Genomic DNA, 21,543 nt, shown 5'->3' on the forward strand with positions numbered 1-21,543 from the left:
AAGTCAATGAATCAAATCTCTCTGTCTCTCTCTCTTCCCCGACCCCCTCTCCATATTTGTCCCCCAGCATCTTTTATATGCTACTCGGTCACCCCGGCCAGTAGCTTTTCTCCTCTTCCTGTAGTCAGTCACTCATACCATCTTCCATCCTACACCCTTCCCAACAGGTGCCCCTCAGCCATCAGCCGACATGCTTTGGTTTCTGGTCCCCACCATCTTTTCTCGGGGACACCGTACCGGTCTTTCAGCTGGTGATACTTCACCTTTCTCATCCAGTCTTCATAGGGCAGTCAGATGCTCTTTTTACAATACGACCCGAATCCCAATAAGGGTCCTAATCCTAATCCTTATTCTCTCATGCTTCAAACTTTTCAGGGTTTCTTTGCTGCCCTGGGAAAACATCCAAATATAATCACATGGCTTTCCAGAAGCTTTGTGATCCATTCACACTAACCACTTTTACCCTAATGTGCTAGGACTGCAAATCCCCCAGGAGAAAGGAACGCGGCGGGTTTTGTGCCTGGGCAGAAATATTACAAAGGCTGCAGCACCCCCTGGCGCCGGCTTCGTGTTGCTGTGGCTAAAGACTAAAAGATGAAGGGGAGTAGGGACTCGCAGAGCCCTGCGTGTGCACAGTGACACCTGTGTGCTTCCAAGGTAGAAGGCATCTTCCTCCATTCCTTCCCACATATGGGGTAGAAGGCAAAACTGATGTTCTCAAGGAAGGGGGTGTGTGGATGACTGTCTTCAACTTCAATTTTTCGAAACACAAAAACATTTTCCCTGTGTATTTAAAATATCACGCCCTAAGAGTGGGCTCCAAACATAAAATCTTAACTCTACAATGTGGAGAAACGTCTCCGAAGAGGGGAAAACCTGGCCCTGGCTTCTGTGCTTTCTGATCGCTGACAGTAAGGTGGAGCGGATTTCTGGCCTCCAGGCGGTCTGTCATTGCATCTCCCCTGGGGAGAGACGTCTGAAGACTAGGGGCTTCTGAGTGTCTGCCCTTTTCTTGAGATACACGGGAGACTCGTGTGATTGGCCGACATCAGGGTTTCCTTGCAGGTGAGTTCTTGCCAGCAAGTAGACAGGCACTGGCAGCAACATTCTGAAGAGGTCACACCAATTTATTCTATAGATTTAGTGCCGCCTTGGAAAAATTATATGCTGTGTACAATCCTGGCAGATTTGGGAACTCGCAAGAGTCTGGCTGTGCGTCCTTGGGGACAAATCTGTGGCTATCTCTTCAGATAGATTAAGGAACAATAAAGAATAACAGATTAATATCCCCCTCCAAGTCTTTACTAGGGAGCTTTCTGTGGGGAGCTGGGCAAAAGCGCAGGGATCCCTCAGTTTCTGAATTCTCACCATCTGAGAACTGCAGACAATTTTACTCCAAGTTCACTCTAAATCAAAGCTCACTCTAATGAATCTGCAGGTACCTGCCAACCAAAATATGTATTCTAGGGACGCCTGGGTGGCTCAGTCAGTTACACATCTGCCTTCAGCTCACGTCATGATCCCAGGGTCCTGGGATGGAGCCCCACATCAGGCTCCCTGCTCAGTGGGGAGCCTGCTTCTCCCTGTCCCACTCCCCCTTCTTGTGTTCCCTCTTTCTGTATATCGAATAAATAAATCCTTGTTTATGTGGTTTGTTCATTATGGGTATCAGCTCTGGATTATTAATGGCTATGGAATGAATGTTTCTGTGCCCCACCCCCCCATCAAAAAAATGCTTATGTTGAAGTCCTAACCTCCAAAAGTGATGACATTAGGAAGTCGAGCCTTTGGGAAGTGATTGGGTCTTGAGGGTAAAGGCCACATGAATGAGATCAGTGCTCCCTTGCCCATTCCTTCGTGTGAAGACACAGCGAGAAAGAAGCACAGGCTATATACAGGAAAAGGGTCTATGCCAGAAGGCAACAGGGTGTAACCTTGATTTTGAACTTCCTACCCTCCAGAACTATGAGAAATAAATTTCTGTTGTTTATAAGTTTGTTGTATTTTATTAAAGCAACCCAAAAGACTAGGACATTAAATAAAAATGTCTTCTGAGAAATTGATCCTGCTGGTTAGTTGCTGGCTAACAACATTTCAGGGGTAGAGATCATCTCAAAGTCAAAAGTCACAGATATCGCTAACGTGAGAGTCCTGTAAATACACATGTAAATATAAATATATATATACACTATAATTATATAGGGAAAATGTGAAAGAACATAAAGTTCTGGTTCACCTTAATGCTCACTGTTGGTCAGCAAAAAGAGGAAGGGGAAGGAGAGTAAATACTCAGTGCCAAATGTTTAAAAGATACTTTAGGTCACACACAGGAAATGATCGTTGGTGTCAGTGACCGTGATCGTGACACGAGCAGAAGCATCACATCAGAACTGCATTTCCAGGCACGATTTTGTTCCTGGGGACTGCCTAGCAGGAAGATAAGGAAACGCTAGCCATTTTGAGGAGCTGTTTTATTGGCTGTTTGGGGTTTCGTCCTAGTGTTTCAGGCAGCGCTTCTCAGTCACTGACTCAGCCTTAATTGCCAAGTTGAGAAGAATAACTATTCCTTGAGTTTCGACCCAGATAAACCTCCAGCAGGCACCTACTGCCCACTTCTCTGTTCACTAGCCCATTCTCGCTCAAGCCTCACCAGTTGCCAGACCTCCACCAAGACCATAGTCCCTCTTCCCTCCCACCCACAAACCTCCCTGGGGTGGTTAGAAAGTAGCTATTTTTTAATTTCCTCACTTTATCCAATTTTCTTTTCCTACGTGTTATTACATACATTCAACAGAGTATGTCCTTTCTTGACCTTGCAGTGCGCCGTTCATTGCCTTGTAAAAGGAAAGCACAATCCATATCCGATACCTTATAGTCTCCTTGAGTGCTGCATACAAACATACTGTTCATGAGCTCAGGAACTGTCAAATAACTGAAAAATAAGTATTTTATTATGTTTTTAATATTTTATTTATTTATTTGACACAGAGAGAGATCACAAGTAGGCAGAGAAGCAGGCAGGAGAGAGGGAGGAAGCAGGCTCCCTGTTGAGCAGAGAGCCCAATGCAGGGGCTCCATACCAGAATCCTGAAATCATGACCTGAGCCGAAGGCAGAGGCTTTAACCCACTGAGCCACCCAGGCGCCCCAACAATAAGTTTTTTAAATGCTTCAGTCATGCACTTAATAAATCGTCACAGGAGTTGAAAAGCGATGTTACTGATATGTAGGAAACGTGGTCGCATTTTTCATATGGACAAGGCATGAATGAGTATTTTTCCCATTTAAAATACTAGCACAGGAACGCATGGGTGGCTCAGTCTGTTAAGCGTCTGCCTTTGGCTTGGGTTATGATCCCAGGATCCTTGGATTGAGTCCAATGTTGGGCTCCTTGCTCTGCCAGGAGCCTGCTTCTCCCTCTGCCTGCTGCTCCCCATCCTTGTGCTCTCTCTCTCTGACAAATAAATAAAATCTTTTTTTAAAAAAAAGATAACTTTTTAAAAATGGTAGTCTTTTAAAGGACAACTGTACAGAGTTTCTACTGCATTCCAAGCAAATCTCTCATTTGGTTACTTCTGGAGACTCTGAGGGAGAAATTTCCAGGCCTTTCTCCTACCTGCTGGTAGCTGTGGGCAATTCTTGGCATCCCTTGGCTTGTAGACCTATCACTCCAATCTCTGGTTTTGACTTCACATGGCCTTCTCCCTGTGTGTGTGTGTGTGTGTGTGTGTGTGTGTATCTCTAATGTCCCTCTCTTTTCTTTTATAAGGACACCAGTCACTGGATTTAGGGACATTCCAAGATCCAGGGTGATCTCAACTTGAGATCCTTACTTACTTCTGCAAAAACACCCTATTTCCAAGTAAGGTCTCATTCACTGGGATGTGGAGTTAGGATGCAGATATATGTTTTTAGGGGACACAATTCAACCTGCTATCCATGTCAACACAAATAACACATTTTAAATGAAAAATAGCCATATATTCTGAGTAAAAATTTAGTGGTGAGTGATATTGCTGCTTATTTTTGTAAATCTTTTTAATATCAGGATTCATGAGCTAAGTGCTCATCTGCTTTTTTATTTTCAATCCATTATTTTGTTGTTTCGGTTGAGATACATGATGAATAAAAAGCCTCCACTCAGAGAATCTCAGACCCTACTGGGAGGGTTTCAGAGGCTCCCAGGGGTCTTTGGGGCACACCATGATAAGCACTCTCTCAGGTGTACACTTTTTAAAATATATGCCAAGTGGAATTTCTAGGCATATGTATGTATCTCCTGCTTTCCTAGGTAATGCCACACTCTTCATCGTTTGTATCACTTTACACATGACTAGCAGTGTTTGAGGGATCTTCTTGCTCAACATTGCTGCTCACCAACCTCTGATATTGTTACACTAGAAGCAGGTGAGTGGGAGGGGCGCCTGGGTGGCTTAGTCCAGTAGGGCATCTGCTTAGTCCCATCAGGCTCTCTGCTCCCTGGAAAGCCTGCTTCTCTCTCCCTCTGCTGCTCCCCCAGCTTGTTCTCTGTGTGTGTGTGTGTGTGTGTGTGTGTCCAATGAATAAACAAAATGTCAAAAGAAAAGAAAAGAAAATAGAACCCATGTTTCCTACTTTGAAATTCATTCTTTCTTCCTCTCAAGGCGCAACCAATGCTCACCAAGGTGCATTCTCCTCCAGATCTTATCTCCTTGGGGGTCCTCTCCCCACTGCGGAGGCTTTGGGCACCACAGGCCAGTGGAGGTCCTGCATCTCCCTCCTTACCAACACCCCCCACCCGCACCCAGCCTCTTCCTCTGCCTCCCTCCCTTCCCTGCCTGGCTCCTACCCACCTCACCCTATTTACTTCTCATAAAGCCCTCTACCACCTTCTGCTGATCATCTTCGAGTGCGTGAGCCTCACCATGGTCATTTCTTTAAAAATGGCATAATCCCTAAGATGTGTTCATATGCACAAGAAAATGTATAATTTAAGAAATCAACACGTTTGTTACCATTACCTACAGTTTTTTTTAAGCTCTCCAGCACAAACCAGGCTGTGACCATAGGCAAGTTACTCAACTTTTTGGATCCTCAATTTACTCATCACGAAAATAGGTGACATCATACCTGACTGCGCAGAAGGACTTGTGTAATACTCTTGGCACGGTACCTGATAAGGAGCGCTCAAATGACGTTTATTTTTATTTAACAAAAGCTTATTGAGTGCTTAGAGTACCAAAAAGTAAGGTACTCTCTGCAAGTACTGAAGCCCTGTAATAATGCTGTGGGTAAGGCAGTACTGTCTTCATCGTACAGATGTGAACGCTGAAGCAGAGCGGTCGACGTGATACCTGCGGGCGGCACGCCCCACCTAGACACCGGCGGGACACACCCTTCTCTCTGGCCCCGCCCCGCCACGTTCAGGACGATGGCCCCGCCCCTCGCCTCCGGAGCCGGCGGCCCCGAAGCCGACGTCTCGCGAGCTTCCACGTACACACTCCAACGCCTCTCCGCCTCTGCGCGGGGAGAGCACATCCGGGTTGCTGGAGCAGGTGCCTCAGGCCCCGCCCCCTCTTTCCAGGCGCTCGCCCTACTTCCGGCCATCTCAGGCCTTTTCCGCCGGTGCCGTACCGGCCTTATCTCCGCTCTGTAGGTCGTTCCCGGCGCCAGGCCCCGGTCCCTGCGCAGCGCTCGCCGGCACCCAGCGGCTCGCTCCTCCTCCCGAATCTCTCCGAGGCTCGGAGCGACTCTGCCGTGCGTCTTCGCGGGCCGCCCGGGCCGAGGCCTGCCGCGCGCGGCGAGTCGGCGCCCACCTGACCCCGCGTCTCCCCGCAGCTCCGTTGAGGCCGCCGCCGTCGCCTCGGGATGCCGGGGCCGGGGTCCGCGCAGCGCTGGGCGGCCGCCGCGGGCCGTTGGGGCTGCAGGCTGCTCGCGCTGCTGCTGCTGGTGCCGGGGCCCGGCGGCGCCTCCGAGATCACCTTCGAGCTGCCGGACAATGCCAAGCAGTGCTTCTACGAGGACATCACGCAGGGCACCAAGTGCACCCTCGAGTTCCAGGTACTCCGTGCTCTGGAAGTCCAGGGGCCTCAGCTCGCGGTTCCGGGGTCGGGGCTGCAGCCTGCCTGCTGCCTCCCTCCTGCCGTGGTTTTTCCCTGCTTTGGCCGAGTCAGGACTCACCCCTAGGTAGCCGGTGCGGGGCATTGGCCTTTCCTGTTCTCAACCTGGGGCGAGAGCCATTTTAGACCAGATACGAAGATGCGTGGATTCCAGAAATGCTTCTTGTAGCTGTGACTTGCCCTTCCATGCTCCGGTGGCCTGCCTTTCAACGCCCATCGAACTTCCCTCCTTGAAAGACTCTCCTTTCTTAAGAAAAAGTTCTTCCTGTTCTGTGGTGCTCTCCCTGACCCGCGCCTCCACTTTAATCAGATTTGAAGGCCTGCCAGTATCTTTTCCCACTGATGTTGCTAGGACTCTAGGTGAATTCTGCCCCCTGTCATGGGAAGAGCTCCGTGGGAGGCCTGGTGAGCACCTGCCAAAGGTGTAGAACGAAGAGGTGTGATCAGTGAGAGGCCCCTTTTTGTCTTGGGGATTTTATAGAAAACGGACTTTAATTCACAGAATGTAGTTTATTAAGTTTGTTACAATAGCCTTTATTTCTATTTTCCTTGGTAGGCTGACTTAACATATGAGTAGCTGTTGAGTGGTAGGTGCTGGTGATTACAGAAGTGGTTCAAAAAGCTTGGGTCACTGCCATCATGCTTGATTCCCTACCCATCCTACTCCCCCCCCCATCCTACGCTTTTCTTAGTAATTGCTCATTCATCAAGACTCTGCTAAAAAAAAAAAAAAAGACTCTGCTTTAAAAAAAAAAAAGACTCTGCTTTAAGAGCAGAAAATAGGAGATTAAATGATCTATCTTTGGGAGCGAGGAGGGCTTCCTTTAGGAAGTGATTTTAAACTCAAGTCTAAAGGATTAGTTGTACATACTCTGGTATGTACCAAGAGTGACTGGGTCTTTGAGGACCACTGAGAGATCCAGTATGGTTAGGAATAAGGAGCCAGAGGAAGGGAGGTCAGGGGCCAGACCATGTGCCTTGCTGGCCTCGTTAAAGATTTTAGTTTTTCTTAAGAGTATGGGAGAGCTCTCAGGGTTTTAAGCAGTGCAGTGCTGTGATCCAGGTGTTTGGGGTAGTTATATGGATATTTATTTACTTGTGCAGGTAGAGATATTAGAGTGTTGGAGAATGGTTGTGGAAGACTGATGCGGAGAGTACTACAGTGGGCCAGCCTTCTAGGATGGGAGCTGTGGGGAAGGAGGAAAGTGAAGGGATTGGAGAGAAGTTAGTAGGTGAAATCAAGAACTTGATTTGGCTTTTGTGAGTGAAGGGAGGGAGGCTAAGGATCACCCTTTGGTTTGTTTAACTTCATGGATCAGAGCCAGGGGACGGAAAAGAAGATAGCAGGGGTGGCATTACGGAAGTGTGAGTGTGTTTCAGGTGTCAGTATCAGACACTGTGCTTGGTGCTGAGAATACTACCACTACTATTCCAGGCTAAAAAAAAATTAGATCTTTTATGTAGCAGAATATAGATACAGTTCTTTTTCACTTATAAAGCGGAGGCTTTAGAAGCTTTAAACAGGGTCACAAAACTTAGCCAGGAGCAGAATCAGTATGCAGTTCTAGGTTAAATTCTCAACTCCTTTAATAATATACACCACTTCCCAAAGATCAACAAGACTGACCTTGACCTCCGGGAGCTTCCATGGACACATTACCGTCATGCAGTGTTAAAAGCAAGAGCGAAAGTGCACGCTTGGTACAGTGCTAGCCAAAGGAGGAGGAATCCTCAAGGGAAAGGTAGCTGAGGGGTTGATGTTTGAGCTGTGTCTAGGAGATACAGAACTTACTCTACCAGATGGCAGAGGGGGAAGGGCATCCTAGGCAGGTAGATTGTGAGACTCAATTCCTGAAATCAGCTTGAGCCCCCACGAAATACGGTGAGTAATAGTGTTGCTTTGTAATTGTGGATCCAGTAGCACTAGTGGTCTATCCTACCAGTTTGTCAACACTGTTTATGGGTAACAGATCGATGATGAAATAGTCTTGCTGAAACTGCCCCCCTAAAAGGCTGCGTTGTCAAGACTAGTTACTAGGTAGGAATATCTCAATGTGACCAGCAAAATAGGGAAAAAAACCCAGGCAGGCCTCCATTTGGAGTTTACTGGCTCACTGGTACTTTGCACACTTGGGTGCTTCCTCATCTGAGAGTCTGTGTCTGGCTTCAGCCCTCACAGAGGGAGGACGAAGGAACCCACACCTAACTTCCCAAACTCTTTCTGTGAGACAGCTTTTGACTCTGGTAGTTTCTATTTTTCTCCTGTAATAAGCTGTAGATTGGTAAGCATTGCCATTGCGGGTCCTGATTCTTTAACAGACAGGACCTGTTTAACCTGTGGCTGTTCATGCAGGTATAGAACAGATTGGTTCAGAGACCTTCTGGCCCTCTGCTATTTCTGGAACACAGAATGAGGAAGGGTATAAAAGAGGTGCCAAGGCTACCTTGAAGGAGGTGCAGAGGAGTGGTTTGGTATTGTTTGCACTTTCTGGAGGTCACAGGAATTGAGAAAAGGTTTTAAGTGAATGAGGGATGGGGAGGTGGGGAGGTTGCCCCCCCACCCCCGACGTGGGAAGTGGGGAGGCTACTGGCATCTGGGGGTTGGAAACCAGAGAGGCTGCTCAACAGGCTGCGGTGCCCAGGGCCACCCAGTCCCCTCCCATGAAGAATTATCCAGCCCTAAGGGAGCTGAAGCTGAGAATGAACCCCTGGGTTGGAGGGAGGAGAGATCGGGTTGTGGGAAGACCTTTTAGGAAGTTGTGCCTTTAGTCCTGTCTAGGGTAGGCCTTGGATTAGGAATGAAAGAGATGGGATGAATTTGAGAGAGGCAGCAACGGCAAGAGATTTCTGTGAGAACTGGACAAGTAGGGACACTTAGTTTGGAATAATTCCCAGTTTCTAATTTCTGTGACCAGACAGATTGTGAAGGGGTACTTTAAAAATCTGAAATAAGATTATTTGTTTTAAAGCTTGGTGGAGGAGAAGTGGCATGACGATCAATTCTGGCCCTATTCCATTTGTGTACACATTTGATGATCAAATACAGCGGCCACATATGAACACTTGGATTTATAAAAAACTGCTTCTGCCTTTAGCTCAGGTCATGATCTCAGGTCATCTCGCTCTGCTCAGCAGAGAGCCTGCTTCCCTTCCTCTGTCTGCCTGCCCCTCTGCCTACTTGTGATCTCTGTCTGTCAAATAAATAAATAAAATCTTAAAAAAAAAGTCATGATTTTCACTTGGAGGAAAGGTTGACATTTGGAGGAATGGTAAATGTCTAATTGTTAAGACGCTTTTTATGTCAAAACATATCCTTATGTTAATATATGCCTATTTTTGCAGTTCCCTCAGTACACAATTATACTTCATTTAATTATCAAAATGATCTTGTAGTTAGTTCAGTTATCCATCTTGTCTTCTGTGTGACAAAAGGTCACATTAGCAGCTAGGCCTTCTTTGAAGTGCAGAGTTGGATCGCTGTCCTACAAATCTATAAAGTCAATATTAAGCTAACCAAGAGGGGTCAAGCCTGAAAGTACAGGCTTGTACCCACCCCCGTTCCCATCTCGGGTGCTTGGGAGCCCTCAAACGCTTGCCTCTCATATCTTTCCCACCTTTGCAACTTACACCCTTTCTTTCCTATGTCCCTCTCTCTATTCCCGCTTATTTCTCCCTCCTATAAGGAGGCCTTTCTCCTCCCTAATCCTTTTCTGACTATGCCCATCCCATTACCTCGGGAAAAATTTCCCTCCCCTTCTGTGCAACCCCGATGGCCTATAAACTGTAACTGATTAAGCATAAGCCCTTGAAAACAGCTCCAGAATCCTCTTCAGAACATTTCATTTACCTCCCCCACCCCAGCTTTCTTTCCAAATGTGCTTGCTCTAAAATACAGGCTTTCCAGATAAGCAGAAAATTTGTTTGCTTTTGTTTTGTTTTTGCTTTAATCACAAGTGTACAGACAATATAGTTTAGTCCTTAATGTTTCTTTGGAGAACAAATTCGTAAAATAATGATAAACTCTTAAATACCCCAGAAGTCTATTCAGTTCATAATGTAGTTCAAAACAAAATATGTATCACATTCCATATAACTGACTTATAGAAGCACTTATGAAACAAACCTGTCTGTAATTCGTCAGTAAAATGAGTTGAAGTTCTGTAATAGAAACATGCTCGGGGTGTCATGCCAGGGGCCGGTCTGCTTTCCTACTTTACTGAATTATCCTTGTGTGTGCTTGGATGGTGCTGAGAGGAAACCACGGGAGATTTGGGGAGGGAGAATATTTTTTTTTTTTTAAAGATTTTATTTATTTATTTGACAGACAGAGATCACAAGTAGGCAGAGAGGCAGGCAGAGAGAGAGAGAGAGGGAAGCAGGCTTCCTGCGGAGCAGAGAGCCCAATGCGGGGCTCGATCCCAGGAACCTGAGATCATGACCCGAGCCGAAGGCAGCAGCCCAAACCACTGAGCCACCCAGGCACCCCTGGGGAGGGAGAATATTACGTGACAGTGAGTTTGAGGGACAAGAGTCTGACTTTAGAATTCAGGTTCTGCCTCGGCCTTTTGCTAGATGAGCACTCTTGGGTAGGTTGCTTATCTTAACTCCATTTCTCAGCTTGTCAGATGGAGAGCAAGATCCCTCTCTTGTAGGGTCATTGGGAGAATAGAGTGATTCCCTCCCTTTACTAGAACGTGGCCTGACTGGTTAGCTAGTCCCTCTCTTGTCATAAGGAAATTTGTTTGGTTTCTATAAAGCTTCAGTTGAACTGACATCTGCCTCCCAAACTCCATCCCCTGCTGGATTGAAAAAAAAAGTAAAATTGCCTGTGGTAGGGAAAATCCTTTGCCAATAGCCTTATTGTCATTTTAACAGGAAATCAGGTTACTTTCTCAAACTCATTAGTTGCAATGATGTCTTCCTTTCCCCCTTCTCTCTACAGGTGATTACTGGGGGTCACTATGATGTAGACTGTCGACTAGAAGATCCTGATGGTAACGTGTTATACAAAGAGATGAAGAAACAGTATGATAGCTTTACCTTCACAGCCTCCAAAAATGGGACATACAAATTTTGTTTCAGCAATGAATTTTCTACTTTCACACACAAAACCGTCTATTTTGATTTTCAAGTTGGAGAAGACCCACCTTTGTTTCCTAGTGAGAACCGAGTCAGTGCTCTTACCCAGGTAAATAAAACGTCAGCAATATAGCGGTGTGTTTAAAGAGGGGGAAGTATAAATTAATATGCCTTAACTTACTGACGAACACAGAAGTTTGAGGCTTTTACATAGTCTTTAAGATCTATCTTAGTTCTTACAGTAGATTAAGCCCTTCACAGAGAACTTTGGACATTTTCGGTGAAAACCACTGTTAAAGGATGTTACGAACTTTTAAGGTGTAAAGAAAATAAACTTTAAAATAGGAGGATCACTTCAGTGGGAAAAGAAGTTTAGGAAGACTGGACAGTGCTCACACATTGTGAAGGCATGGAGGGATGTGATTTCATTAACTGGAAATAAAATGATGCCTTAATTGATGCATAAATACGCCACAGGCAGTGTTTAGTGTCAATTCACGCTGCTCTTTGAATAGTGTTTGCTGTAACTTAAAGTAAAATATTAAGTAAAGTAAAATATTAGTGGTAAATTTAAATAAAGTAAAATATTAGTGGTAAACCATCTAACAGAAAATAGGTAAAGGGCGCCTGGGTGGCTCAGTTGTTTAAGCAGTCGACTCTCGATTTTGGCTCAGTGTCTCAAGGTCTTGGGATTGAGTCCTGAGTAGGGCTTTGCACTTGGCTCAAGGGTCTGCTTGAGGATATTCTGTCTCCCTCTGCCCCTTCCATCTCTAAAATAAACCAATTGATCTTAAAAAAAAAATAGTTAAGGAAGATAAAGGTAGATTGGATTTTATTTTGAAGAAGACCTTAAGGAGAGAAGGATAAGGAAAGAAATAGAAAGTCAATGAACAGATGCTGCTCAGGTGATGAGAAGGGCTCTTTAATTTCCAGTTTAAATGTAGTCTGAGCTTAGTTTGTATCTAAAAGATATTCAGTTGGGTATCCGGAGGAATTGTTTACTTTCTACTTGTTAGGACTTTAAACTGGTATTTCATTCTCCTTGTTAGGACCTTAAACTGGTATTTCATTCATCCCAGGTTCTAGTTAGTCTGTTGGCCAAAGTCATAGAGGCAGTTTTGAATAATGTGTAAGAACCTTAATTCCTAAACCTACTGTAAGCATTAACGGGATGTATTTACATGCTCGTGCTTTTAGAATTTTAGCATCCCGTAAGAATGGCACTTTGTTTTGTTTTTTAAAGATTATTTATTTATTTGATAGAGAGAGAGAGAGCACAAGCTGGGGGAGAGGCAGGCAGAGAGAGAAGCAGGCTCCCCGCTAAGTAGGGAGCCTGATGCGGGGCTCAATCCCAGGACCCTGGGATCATGACCCAAGCCAAAGGCAGGTGCTTAACGACTGAGCCACCCAGGCATCCCAGCACTTTGCTTTGTAAAAAGATTTATCTTTGGGGCCCTTGTTTATAGCTGAACCTTCATGAATTTTGATTTGTATAGGAAGGTAGCTTGCCCTCAAAGCCTGAATAGATAAATATAAGAAATACGTGGTAATAAAGCAGTTGGTTTTTTTTTAAATAGTATAATGAGGAATTACTTTTTTTTTTTTAAAGATTTTATTTATTTTATTTATTTGACACAGAGAGAGAGAAATCACAAGCAGGCAGAGAGGCAGGCGGAGGGAGATGGGGAAGCAGGCTTCATATCGAGCGGAGAGCCCGATGCGGATCTCGATCCCAGGACCCTGGGACCATGACCTGAGCTGAAGGCAGAGGCTTAACCCACTGAGCCACCCAGGCGCCCCCAACATTGGTATTTTTTTTATTAAGATTTTATTTATTTATTTGACAGAGAGAGATCACAAGTAGACAGAGAGGCAGGCAGAGAGAGAGAGAGAGGGAAGCAGGCTCCTTGCCGAGCAGAGAGCCCGATGTAGACTCGATCCCAGGACCCTGAGATCATGACCCGAGCCGAAGGCAGCGGCCTAACCCACTGAGCCACCCAGGCGCCCCAACAATTGGTATTTTTTATCCATTTATTCATCTCACATTTTTTAATTTTTTCTTAGTCTTAACTTTTCTCCTTTCAAAGAGCTAATAAGTCCCTCAAACAGTAGTGATACTTACAAAGCAGCTGTTCACACCTTAAAGTGAAAAAAAATAAGCAGCTGGTAAATGCAGAAAAATTATAGAGTTGTTGTAAATTCTTGTTTTTCACCTGTTAGGAAGGCGATGGGTTTGGAGTAGACCGTGATTACGGGTCCCTGCTAAACCACGAGATGAAAGGCTTGAGGGGAGGTTTACAGTGACTGGATCACACTGATAGCACCTCAACCTAATGACCAGTCCCGGATGGAGAGATAACTAGGCATTGTGTGTCTTCTATGTGTCTTTGCATTGAGGACGTACATAGCATTGTCTGGAAGGTGTTCCTATCCAGAACATTGTGTCTGAATCCCTTCAAGTCTGTTGCTCCAATACCGGTTTACAGGAAAAACAGGATGGAGGAACACCATGAGGATACATGGTCAGTATAATCCAGGATGTTGGAATTGCTGCAGGACGGTGGGTGGACCCATTTCTTCCAACAGACAGGAAGAGAAAGAAGCAGGAAGAGAACCTTAAGATTCAAGTAGACTTAAAAGACACACCAATCAAGTGACTGTGTCCAAGTTGTTTGGATTCCGATTTGGAAACAACTCTTTTGAGATACTTGGGGAAAGTTGAACATTAACTTTCAATTGAAACATTTTAAAAACTATTTTTGATTATTTTATGGGCGATAATGCCCCTGGGTTTACAGTTTTCAGGGTTGCCTTTCAGAAATGAGTATAAAGTGTTAGAGTATCACTGAAATGATAACAGACAGGGGATTTGCCTTAAGTTAATTAGAGCGGGGAGGAAAATAGGTGAGGAATACTTGTTGGTGAAACAAGATTAGCCGTGGGTTCTTTACTGACATGAGGTTTCATTGGACTGTGCTCTTCTGAATGTGAACTTGAAGGTGAATGTTTCTGCTTAGCATTTCCCTTTTTTCCCTACATTTTCTGTCTCAAAAACTATATGAATCCATACAGTTGGTCCCTTAATTTGTGTGATTTTCTTTTATCCAGCACTTCCTAACCCTCACTCCATGTCGGGCTTCAGGGAATCTTTAAACATTCTGAATTTGTGTGAGATCCTTACTTCTATGCATACTTCCAGGGTTAGCCCGCATACCACTCTGACAATGTTTGGAAAGTAGAGATTGTTGGAAGCACATCTGTAGCCCCCTACCACAAATTGGAAGGCATTCGTTTTAGCACATTTTTGCTAGTCTTTGATTCCTCGATGCCTAAACAAGAATAGCAAAGATGTCGGGAATTCTAATAGACACCTGCAATTTGTGGACCACATAATTTCTCACACTTATTAGAACTGTTTTAATGGAATATTTTTATAAATGATTTCTTTCATACTTTGGTAGAACTTAATTAAATGTTTGAATTCTTTTCCAGTGTCTATATTCTTTCATTAAAATTAAGGCAGGAAAAAAACATTCCCAGAATCTCTAGAGAGATTCTGTGGATTTATTAGTAAAAAGAGGGAAGAAGCTGTAAAAGTCATAAACACATTAGGAGACATGAGTCCAAATAACTTTGTAACGTAGAGGTATTATAGTGACTGAGTTAGCTTAACGATTTTGGGGTCCAAAAGGAGAGAGAGGAGCAGAAAGGAACGTTGGAAGGTTGCTAGGATGAACTTCATTTAGTGGAGAATATTCCAGAATACAGGAAAGTAGTAATCTTTACCACCTTCCTCCCCATGCTTCCCACACTCAGTGTTCCTCTGACCTCTGTCATAAAAATATTTTTCCTTTGTATGGCTATGCATAATACACGTTCCTTCTGTAGTGATGAGGGAAAAACCCTCAGATTATTTTAAAAATTCTTAATATATGGTTTGTGATATAGAACAAGTATAATTTAATTAACAATTAATAATATATAATATAATAATTTAATGATTGTATAATTATATACTTGTATATATTATATAATATTAAATAATATATACTAATATAGATAGATAATATATGTTATATAAAATAATATATAATTATATGATAAACATAAAAATAATAAAGTGTGTATTTCATCACTAAAATTAAGTTTTCAGCAGTAGAAGAATACTAAACTCTGCCATATAAAAGAAAGTTTAGACATTCAACCCTTCTCGAAGCAGATCACGTGACGAACGTGTAGAAAGGTGAGGTGCTGTCAGGAGACGGCTTACAGACTATGACATGGTGAAGCTGGAACTTCTTCCCATCAAGAATGGTCCTATAGGTTCCGTGGACTGGCAGGAGGAAGGAGACATATTTAGCAAATGGATAAATTAAAAAAAGAAAGACTTTGATGCTCTGACCGATCACTCTTAGACTCAACTTCTTTTAAAATCATTAACTCTGACTGATTCAATCTATTTTTGTGTCATACTTGGTTTATTTTTGTAGACATTTGGGTTTTGATTTGTCCTCTTACTCATCAAATTTACTGACCTGCCATTCTCATCCTCCTAAGTCTTCCTCATGGAGGAACCTGAACTTGAAATTCTGTCACCACCAACCATAACTGCTAAGTGTTCCTGCTGCTCTTAGCTCAACGTTCCATCTAGCACCTGAGTGCTGCTACAGCTGTGACTTTCCCAGGTGGCGCAAGCCACCTCCTCCCTGAATCTCCGCCTCAGGAGTTCCCCTCGAGGGGCATGGCCAGGAGGGCAGCATGGCCAGCACCACTGGCCTGCACGAGTGAGCGAGCCAGAGCCACTTCAGTAGCAGCTAATCAGATGAGGAATGGAGATGAGATTGAAAGATGAGTTACACATACTAACTGGAAATCTTTCTCTTTAGATGGAATCTGCCTGTGTCTCCATTCACGAAGCTCTAAAGTCTGTCATCGACTATCAGACTCACTTCCGTTTGAGAGAAGCTCAAGGCCGAAGCCGAGCAGAAGACCTAAATACCAGAGTGGCCTACTGGTCCGTAGGAGAAGCCCTCATTCTCCTGGTGGTCAGCATAGGGCAGGTGTTTCTCCTGAAAAGCTTTTTCTCCGATAAAAGAACCACCACAACTCGAGTCGGATCCTAACTACGGTTTGAGAGTTGACACACCATTGCCACCATAATATTGCTGTCCTCTAATTAATTGTAGGTACCGAAGAACTTAATATTGGCAACATTTTTAAACCTTCCTCATACACTTGTTGGGGGGGGGATGTACCGTGCATATCCCCAAACTGTGGAAAGGACACTTTTTTTTATTTGTAAAGGTAGAAAAACTTTGGAACTTATTTTGGGCTCCCCTCGTTAAATAGTCAGCACCAGTGATCTTTTCTTGGTTGTTTCTATCTACTCTTCGCACACTAAACTTTGGTATTTTGATTCCTTTTAGCCATTTAAAAGTACTTTTCTTATAGGTAGTGGATATTTTAAAAGCCTTCAATTTAACGTCTTGTGTGTTGTGGAGGAAGAAAATTACCCTTTAATTGTTTATAGTAAAGTTTTGTTTTTCAGAAGACCAAACGTGATTTACTGTAGCCCAGGCCCTATTCTGCACTGTTTAATTTGGGGGTGAGGGGGCCACCATGGAAATGTTAGTTAATATTGATATAATTTTAAATTGATGCATCATGGTATAATTTATTTCTTGCTAGTTTGGGAAATGTCAGATTTTTGGTTTTTGTGTTTATTCTATGACTTACAAGCAGATATGTTCTTTTTTTCATGAAGACATTCTTACCACAGGGAAAATAGTATGTTTCAATAGTGTAACAGTTTATACAGGCCTTAAAAATTAGACTGTTAAACAGGTAGAATAATTACAGAAAAACAAAAGATTCTATAATGGGAGGCAAATGAAATGAGAAAAGTTTTAGCAAGTTATCGGCACATATTATATTTCCAGTGCTTTTACAGAGACAAAAGGTGGTCTGTTTCATTTTAACATTTTGATTGGCTGGTTTGGGCCCTAATGTGGTTTCAATGTCTGAGTCATTCCTGGCTTAAATTAACAGTTGTAATATTTGTAATGTAAAAGTGCCATATATTTTATCCTGATGGGTGTGATGCACTGAGAAGTCAGTTTCTTTGTTTTTTTTTTTTTCTCTTTCTTTCTTGTTTTGGTTTGGTTTGGTTTTTTGGTTTTTGTCTTGCACATGTAATTTGTACAATCTCTGGTTAGCCACCCCAAGATGATTTAAAACTTTAGAATGCTGTGTGTTTCTTATTTGATAATCTTCATCAGTTGTACTGCATTTAATGAATATTAAACAGTGCATATTCTGTACACTATAGGGTTTAGACTGTGTTTGTATTTTATAATTTGTGTAGACTGAGCTGATCGAAATAAGATTTGTTCAGGTATTCCAGAAGAGAATACGAGACAAATGCGAAACTATAGGTGTTTAAAGCTTTTCTGCTGTTTAAAAAAAAAAAAATGCAGCTGCTTTTTGCCCTGCCTCCCTCCCCCACCCAAGACTGTGGAGTGCTGAACAAGGCTGTCCTATTGTAGAGACTCTGGTAAGTGACACAAAGCTAGCATACTGATTGAATAGCAGTTCGAGTCACTTATCACTGCGGACTAGAAGTTAATTCCTAATGCTAAGCTGTCTTTAACTGTCTTCAAAAAGCATATATGCTTCTGCATGTAAGAGCAAAATGAATTCACAGTTGTCATGCTTACTAACTTCAGATGCCCACTATGTAGCAAGGGATGAACCCGTTTTCAACCCTTGAATTCTAAAAATTTCTAAAACCAAATAGCAACTCTTTAAACTGTGTATCAGCAACAGAAGTCTAAGATTTTGCAGATTTACCTGTTTGGGGTCTTGCAGTAGGTTTGTCCTGCAGCTTTGTAAGTATCCCTCTAGATAGATTTGCACATTTTCAGCACTAGCTTTAATGTGGCTGATAAGCATGGGCGTATGTCCAATGTCCTTCTCTCTCATTGCCTGTCTGCTCTGTCGCCTTCAGACACTTAACACCATAATGAAGCAGAGCTGGGTACCATCAGTGCCCGGAGTTAGCAAAAGTAATGCAGTCATTTGGTCTGTGCCTATCAAAAACCTCATCATACTGGACTACTACCATAAATAACTTCTGATGACACTCTTGAGACTTGTTAAAATTTCTGGAAATGCCCCTGTCACCTGCTGTAGAAGATAGTACAGGCTTAGTCTCATCTGTATATAACTGGTTCAAGTTTGATGGCTGTCGGTACTGAACCGGGTGTGTATAGATAAATTAGAAAATACATCTCTATCCAGACATAAATGTCAAGACCTTTTTTCTTTCTTCCTCCTACTATATAATTTGTAGCTCATCTTTTTTCTTTAATCCTTTCATAACTTGTTGGAACAGTTTGAGTTTCTCAAATATTTATGTTTAGACAGATGGCTCAGAATATATATTTAACATCACTAGCTGTATATATTTTTAAAGTAAAATAAATAATGGAAAAGGACTTGATACACAAGTTTATTACTAAAATTCCAGCTGTGTTAAGATATTACTTTGCTAATAATCTAAACATTCTTTTTTCTATTAAAGAAACAAATGGTTTGTGGTTCACAGCTTTCAACCTGATACGATAATCGACTTTGAAAATACAGTGTACTGAAAAGCAGTTTTATCTTTGAAAGATTTCATTTAAATCTCTGTACATCCATTTTTGCTTCAGTTTGTAAATGTGTAACATTTGTAGTTAAATAAGACAAAGCAGACCCTATGACTATTGTTTTAAAAAATTAAACAAGTTAATATATAAATAATTCAAAGGGGGTTTTCATTTACTTTTGAAAAGAAAAATTTCTCTAAACAGATGTTGGTTCTCCGGGATTGCACCAATCAATTCTTGTAGAATAAAAAAAAAAAAAAAACTTTCAACAAACTGACTTCACTTGTTTCTGTCAGGATTTGTATTTTTAAAGCTCCTTACAAACTTGCAGCTTGGGCTATAGTTTGTAGCGAGAGTGATTTTTTATTTATTTTATTTTTTTTAAAATTAGGCTCCATACTCAGTGTGGAGGCCAGCCCAGGGCTCGATCTCACAACCTTGGGATCATAACCTGAGCTGAAATCAAGAGACACATGCTCAACTGACTGAGCCACCTAGGCACCCAAGAGAGTGATTTTTATTTGGTATTTCATTTAAACATCTCAGGGGCTGGCCAAGAAAGAAAGATAAAGAAGAATACCACCTCTAAACCACCTCCTTTTTAGCCTTTGTGTATTTCTTACTGAAAGTTTGGGTGAAAAGGAATTAAGCCCTCAGTTCCCTAAAAAGCTCTTCATTTGTTTTAAGTAAATTAACTGCAGTTGTTCAAGACCAAGTTTCCTCAAGTTTTTTTCTTCCCCTTCATAATGCAGTCATAGGAGATGTTCTGGTTCCTGGGCAAAATTCAACAAAAGTAGCAGAGAAGGAACAGTAAAACTAGGTTAATATTTATTGAACGCATACCCTGTGTCAGGTGCTATGCTAAGTATTTTACTTGTAGCGACACATTTCATCTTGGCAATAAGGATATTCTTCCCATTTCACAGATGAGGAGATGGAGGCAACAATAGGTTAAGGAGCCTTCCTGTATCAGTCCTGAGCATCAGTGGTGTGACCCATGGCAGTCCGGCTCCAGAGCCCTCTCCAGCCACTCTGGCACTGCCTTCCACACCCCAGCTAGGGGTAGATTTCAAAAGGTTTCTCTGGCTTAATTTCAGTATAGCTCAACAGCGGGTCAGGGCTTTTTGGCTTTGGAGTTACAGCCAAGTTCAAATCATGGTTGTGTGACTTCACACAAAGGATTTTATGAACTCCATGTATTTCTGTTTCTTCATCTATTGCTAAGATAATTTCTACTATAATGGGAGGTGTTTGTGAAACACTTAGCATCAGTGCCTATCACATAGAAGTACTTAATAAATAGCTCTATTTTTCTCATTGGTCCAGTTCTAGTCTCTTGATCTTTAGTTTCTAAAGTTCTCACTATAGCCTCTGTTCTGTGGCTCTTAAATGATATGTAACACAAGTGTGAAAGTGTTTATCTACCATGTACTTCATAGTCTGCTAGAAGTTTCAAAAGTGAGTCAGACAGTCAGATGACCAGGAGCTTAACTTAGTTGAAGGAGACAGGATAGCTCTAAGGGCAACCAATTTGCATAAGTAGTGAACCGACTTGGAGTCTTAAGACGTTCTAGGATGCTCAAAGTGAAAGAGAACATAACGGATCTAAAGACTTAACTGCCCAAGGAATTTAACTCTTGTCTTCCCACAGGGGAAGCCCATGGTTGTCTAACTAGGCCGGTGATTACATGGATTAATCTCTAATTCAGGGATATGGACTGTTAGCCAGTCTCCGTTGCTACGTATTGAAAACACATGTTAACTTTGTTAGTAATAAATGTGATGTTTGATCTAACTTCTCTGTCATGGTTGCTTCCAAATTTGGGGAGGAAATACAAGGATGTTATCCCTAAAGCACCAAATGCGCTGTTTTTCAGTCCATATCTCTCCATTTTATCCATAATATATCAGAAGTGATCATATTACTTGCTGGAATCAGGATTTACCAGAAATACCACTGGTCTGGTACAATCTCTTAGTGTGGGTAACTACTAGTGATTACTACTTAAATAAAGAAAAGGCAGCACAAGAATTTGAGAATCAATAGTTCAAAGAGTAAAATCCACTCAATCCACCATCCACTTGGGTGTATTTCGGTTACTTTATCGATACGTGCATATATATATATATTTTTTAAAGAGTTGGTATTATATTGCCTGAATAAGATTTTCAACTTAAAATTGTAAAATCTGACATAATACAGAAGTCATTAAATATGTATAATTTAAAGAGAAATAATTTAAAGCATACATTCATATAACCAGTGCTAAGGTTAAATGCAGCATTGCCAGCACTGTAGTCAGCTTCTGTGTGTCCTGAACTGACTACATCCTTGACCTTCCCCACTAGGCATAACTAATGTTCTGATGGTAATGAAAATTGTTTTCTTATTTTTCTTTTTATTCTTACTACACAAAATTCTTATTTTGTGTAGTAGTTCTTTTCAAGCCACTTTTCTTTTTTTAAGATTTTTTTTATTTGACAAAGAGATAGAGAGAGTACAAGTAGGCAGAGAGGCAGACAGAAGGAGAGGGAGAAGCAGACTCCTCGCCGAGCAGAGAGCCCGATGCAGGGCTCGACCCCAGGACCCCGAGATTATGAACTGAGCTGAAGGCAGACACCTAACGACTGAGCTGCCTGGGTGCCCGGTGTAGGATCTCTTGAGAATAATACATCCAAGAGTAGAACTGTTTGCATATGGAGTATGTGTATCTTCAT

At 42.5% G+C, this 21,543-nt stretch overlaps 1 protein-coding gene across 1 annotated transcript; it reads left to right on the plus strand.

Annotated features, from left to right (window-relative positions):
• Positions 1-5,532: 5,532 nt before the first annotated feature.
• On the plus strand, positions 5,533-17,496 carry TMED7 (transmembrane p24 trafficking protein 7). Its single transcript, XM_013059721.2, has 3 exons — positions 5,533-6,038; positions 11,040-11,285; positions 16,063-17,496. The coding sequence occupies exons 1-3, from the start codon at positions 5,847-5,849 to the stop codon at positions 16,297-16,299; spliced, it is 675 nt and encodes a 224-aa protein (XP_012915175.1). The 5' UTR covers positions 5,533-5,846; the 3' UTR covers positions 16,300-17,496.
• The last annotated feature ends 4,047 nt before the right edge of the window (positions 17,497-21,543 follow it).

This window comes from Mustela putorius, unplaced genomic scaffold (assembly GCF_011764305.1).
Source record: "Mustela putorius furo isolate JIRA1106 unplaced genomic scaffold, ASM1176430v1.1 tig00003923_pilon_pilon_pilon, whole genome shotgun sequence".
Classification (NCBI taxonomy): domain Eukaryota; kingdom Metazoa; phylum Chordata; class Mammalia; order Carnivora; family Mustelidae; genus Mustela; species Mustela putorius.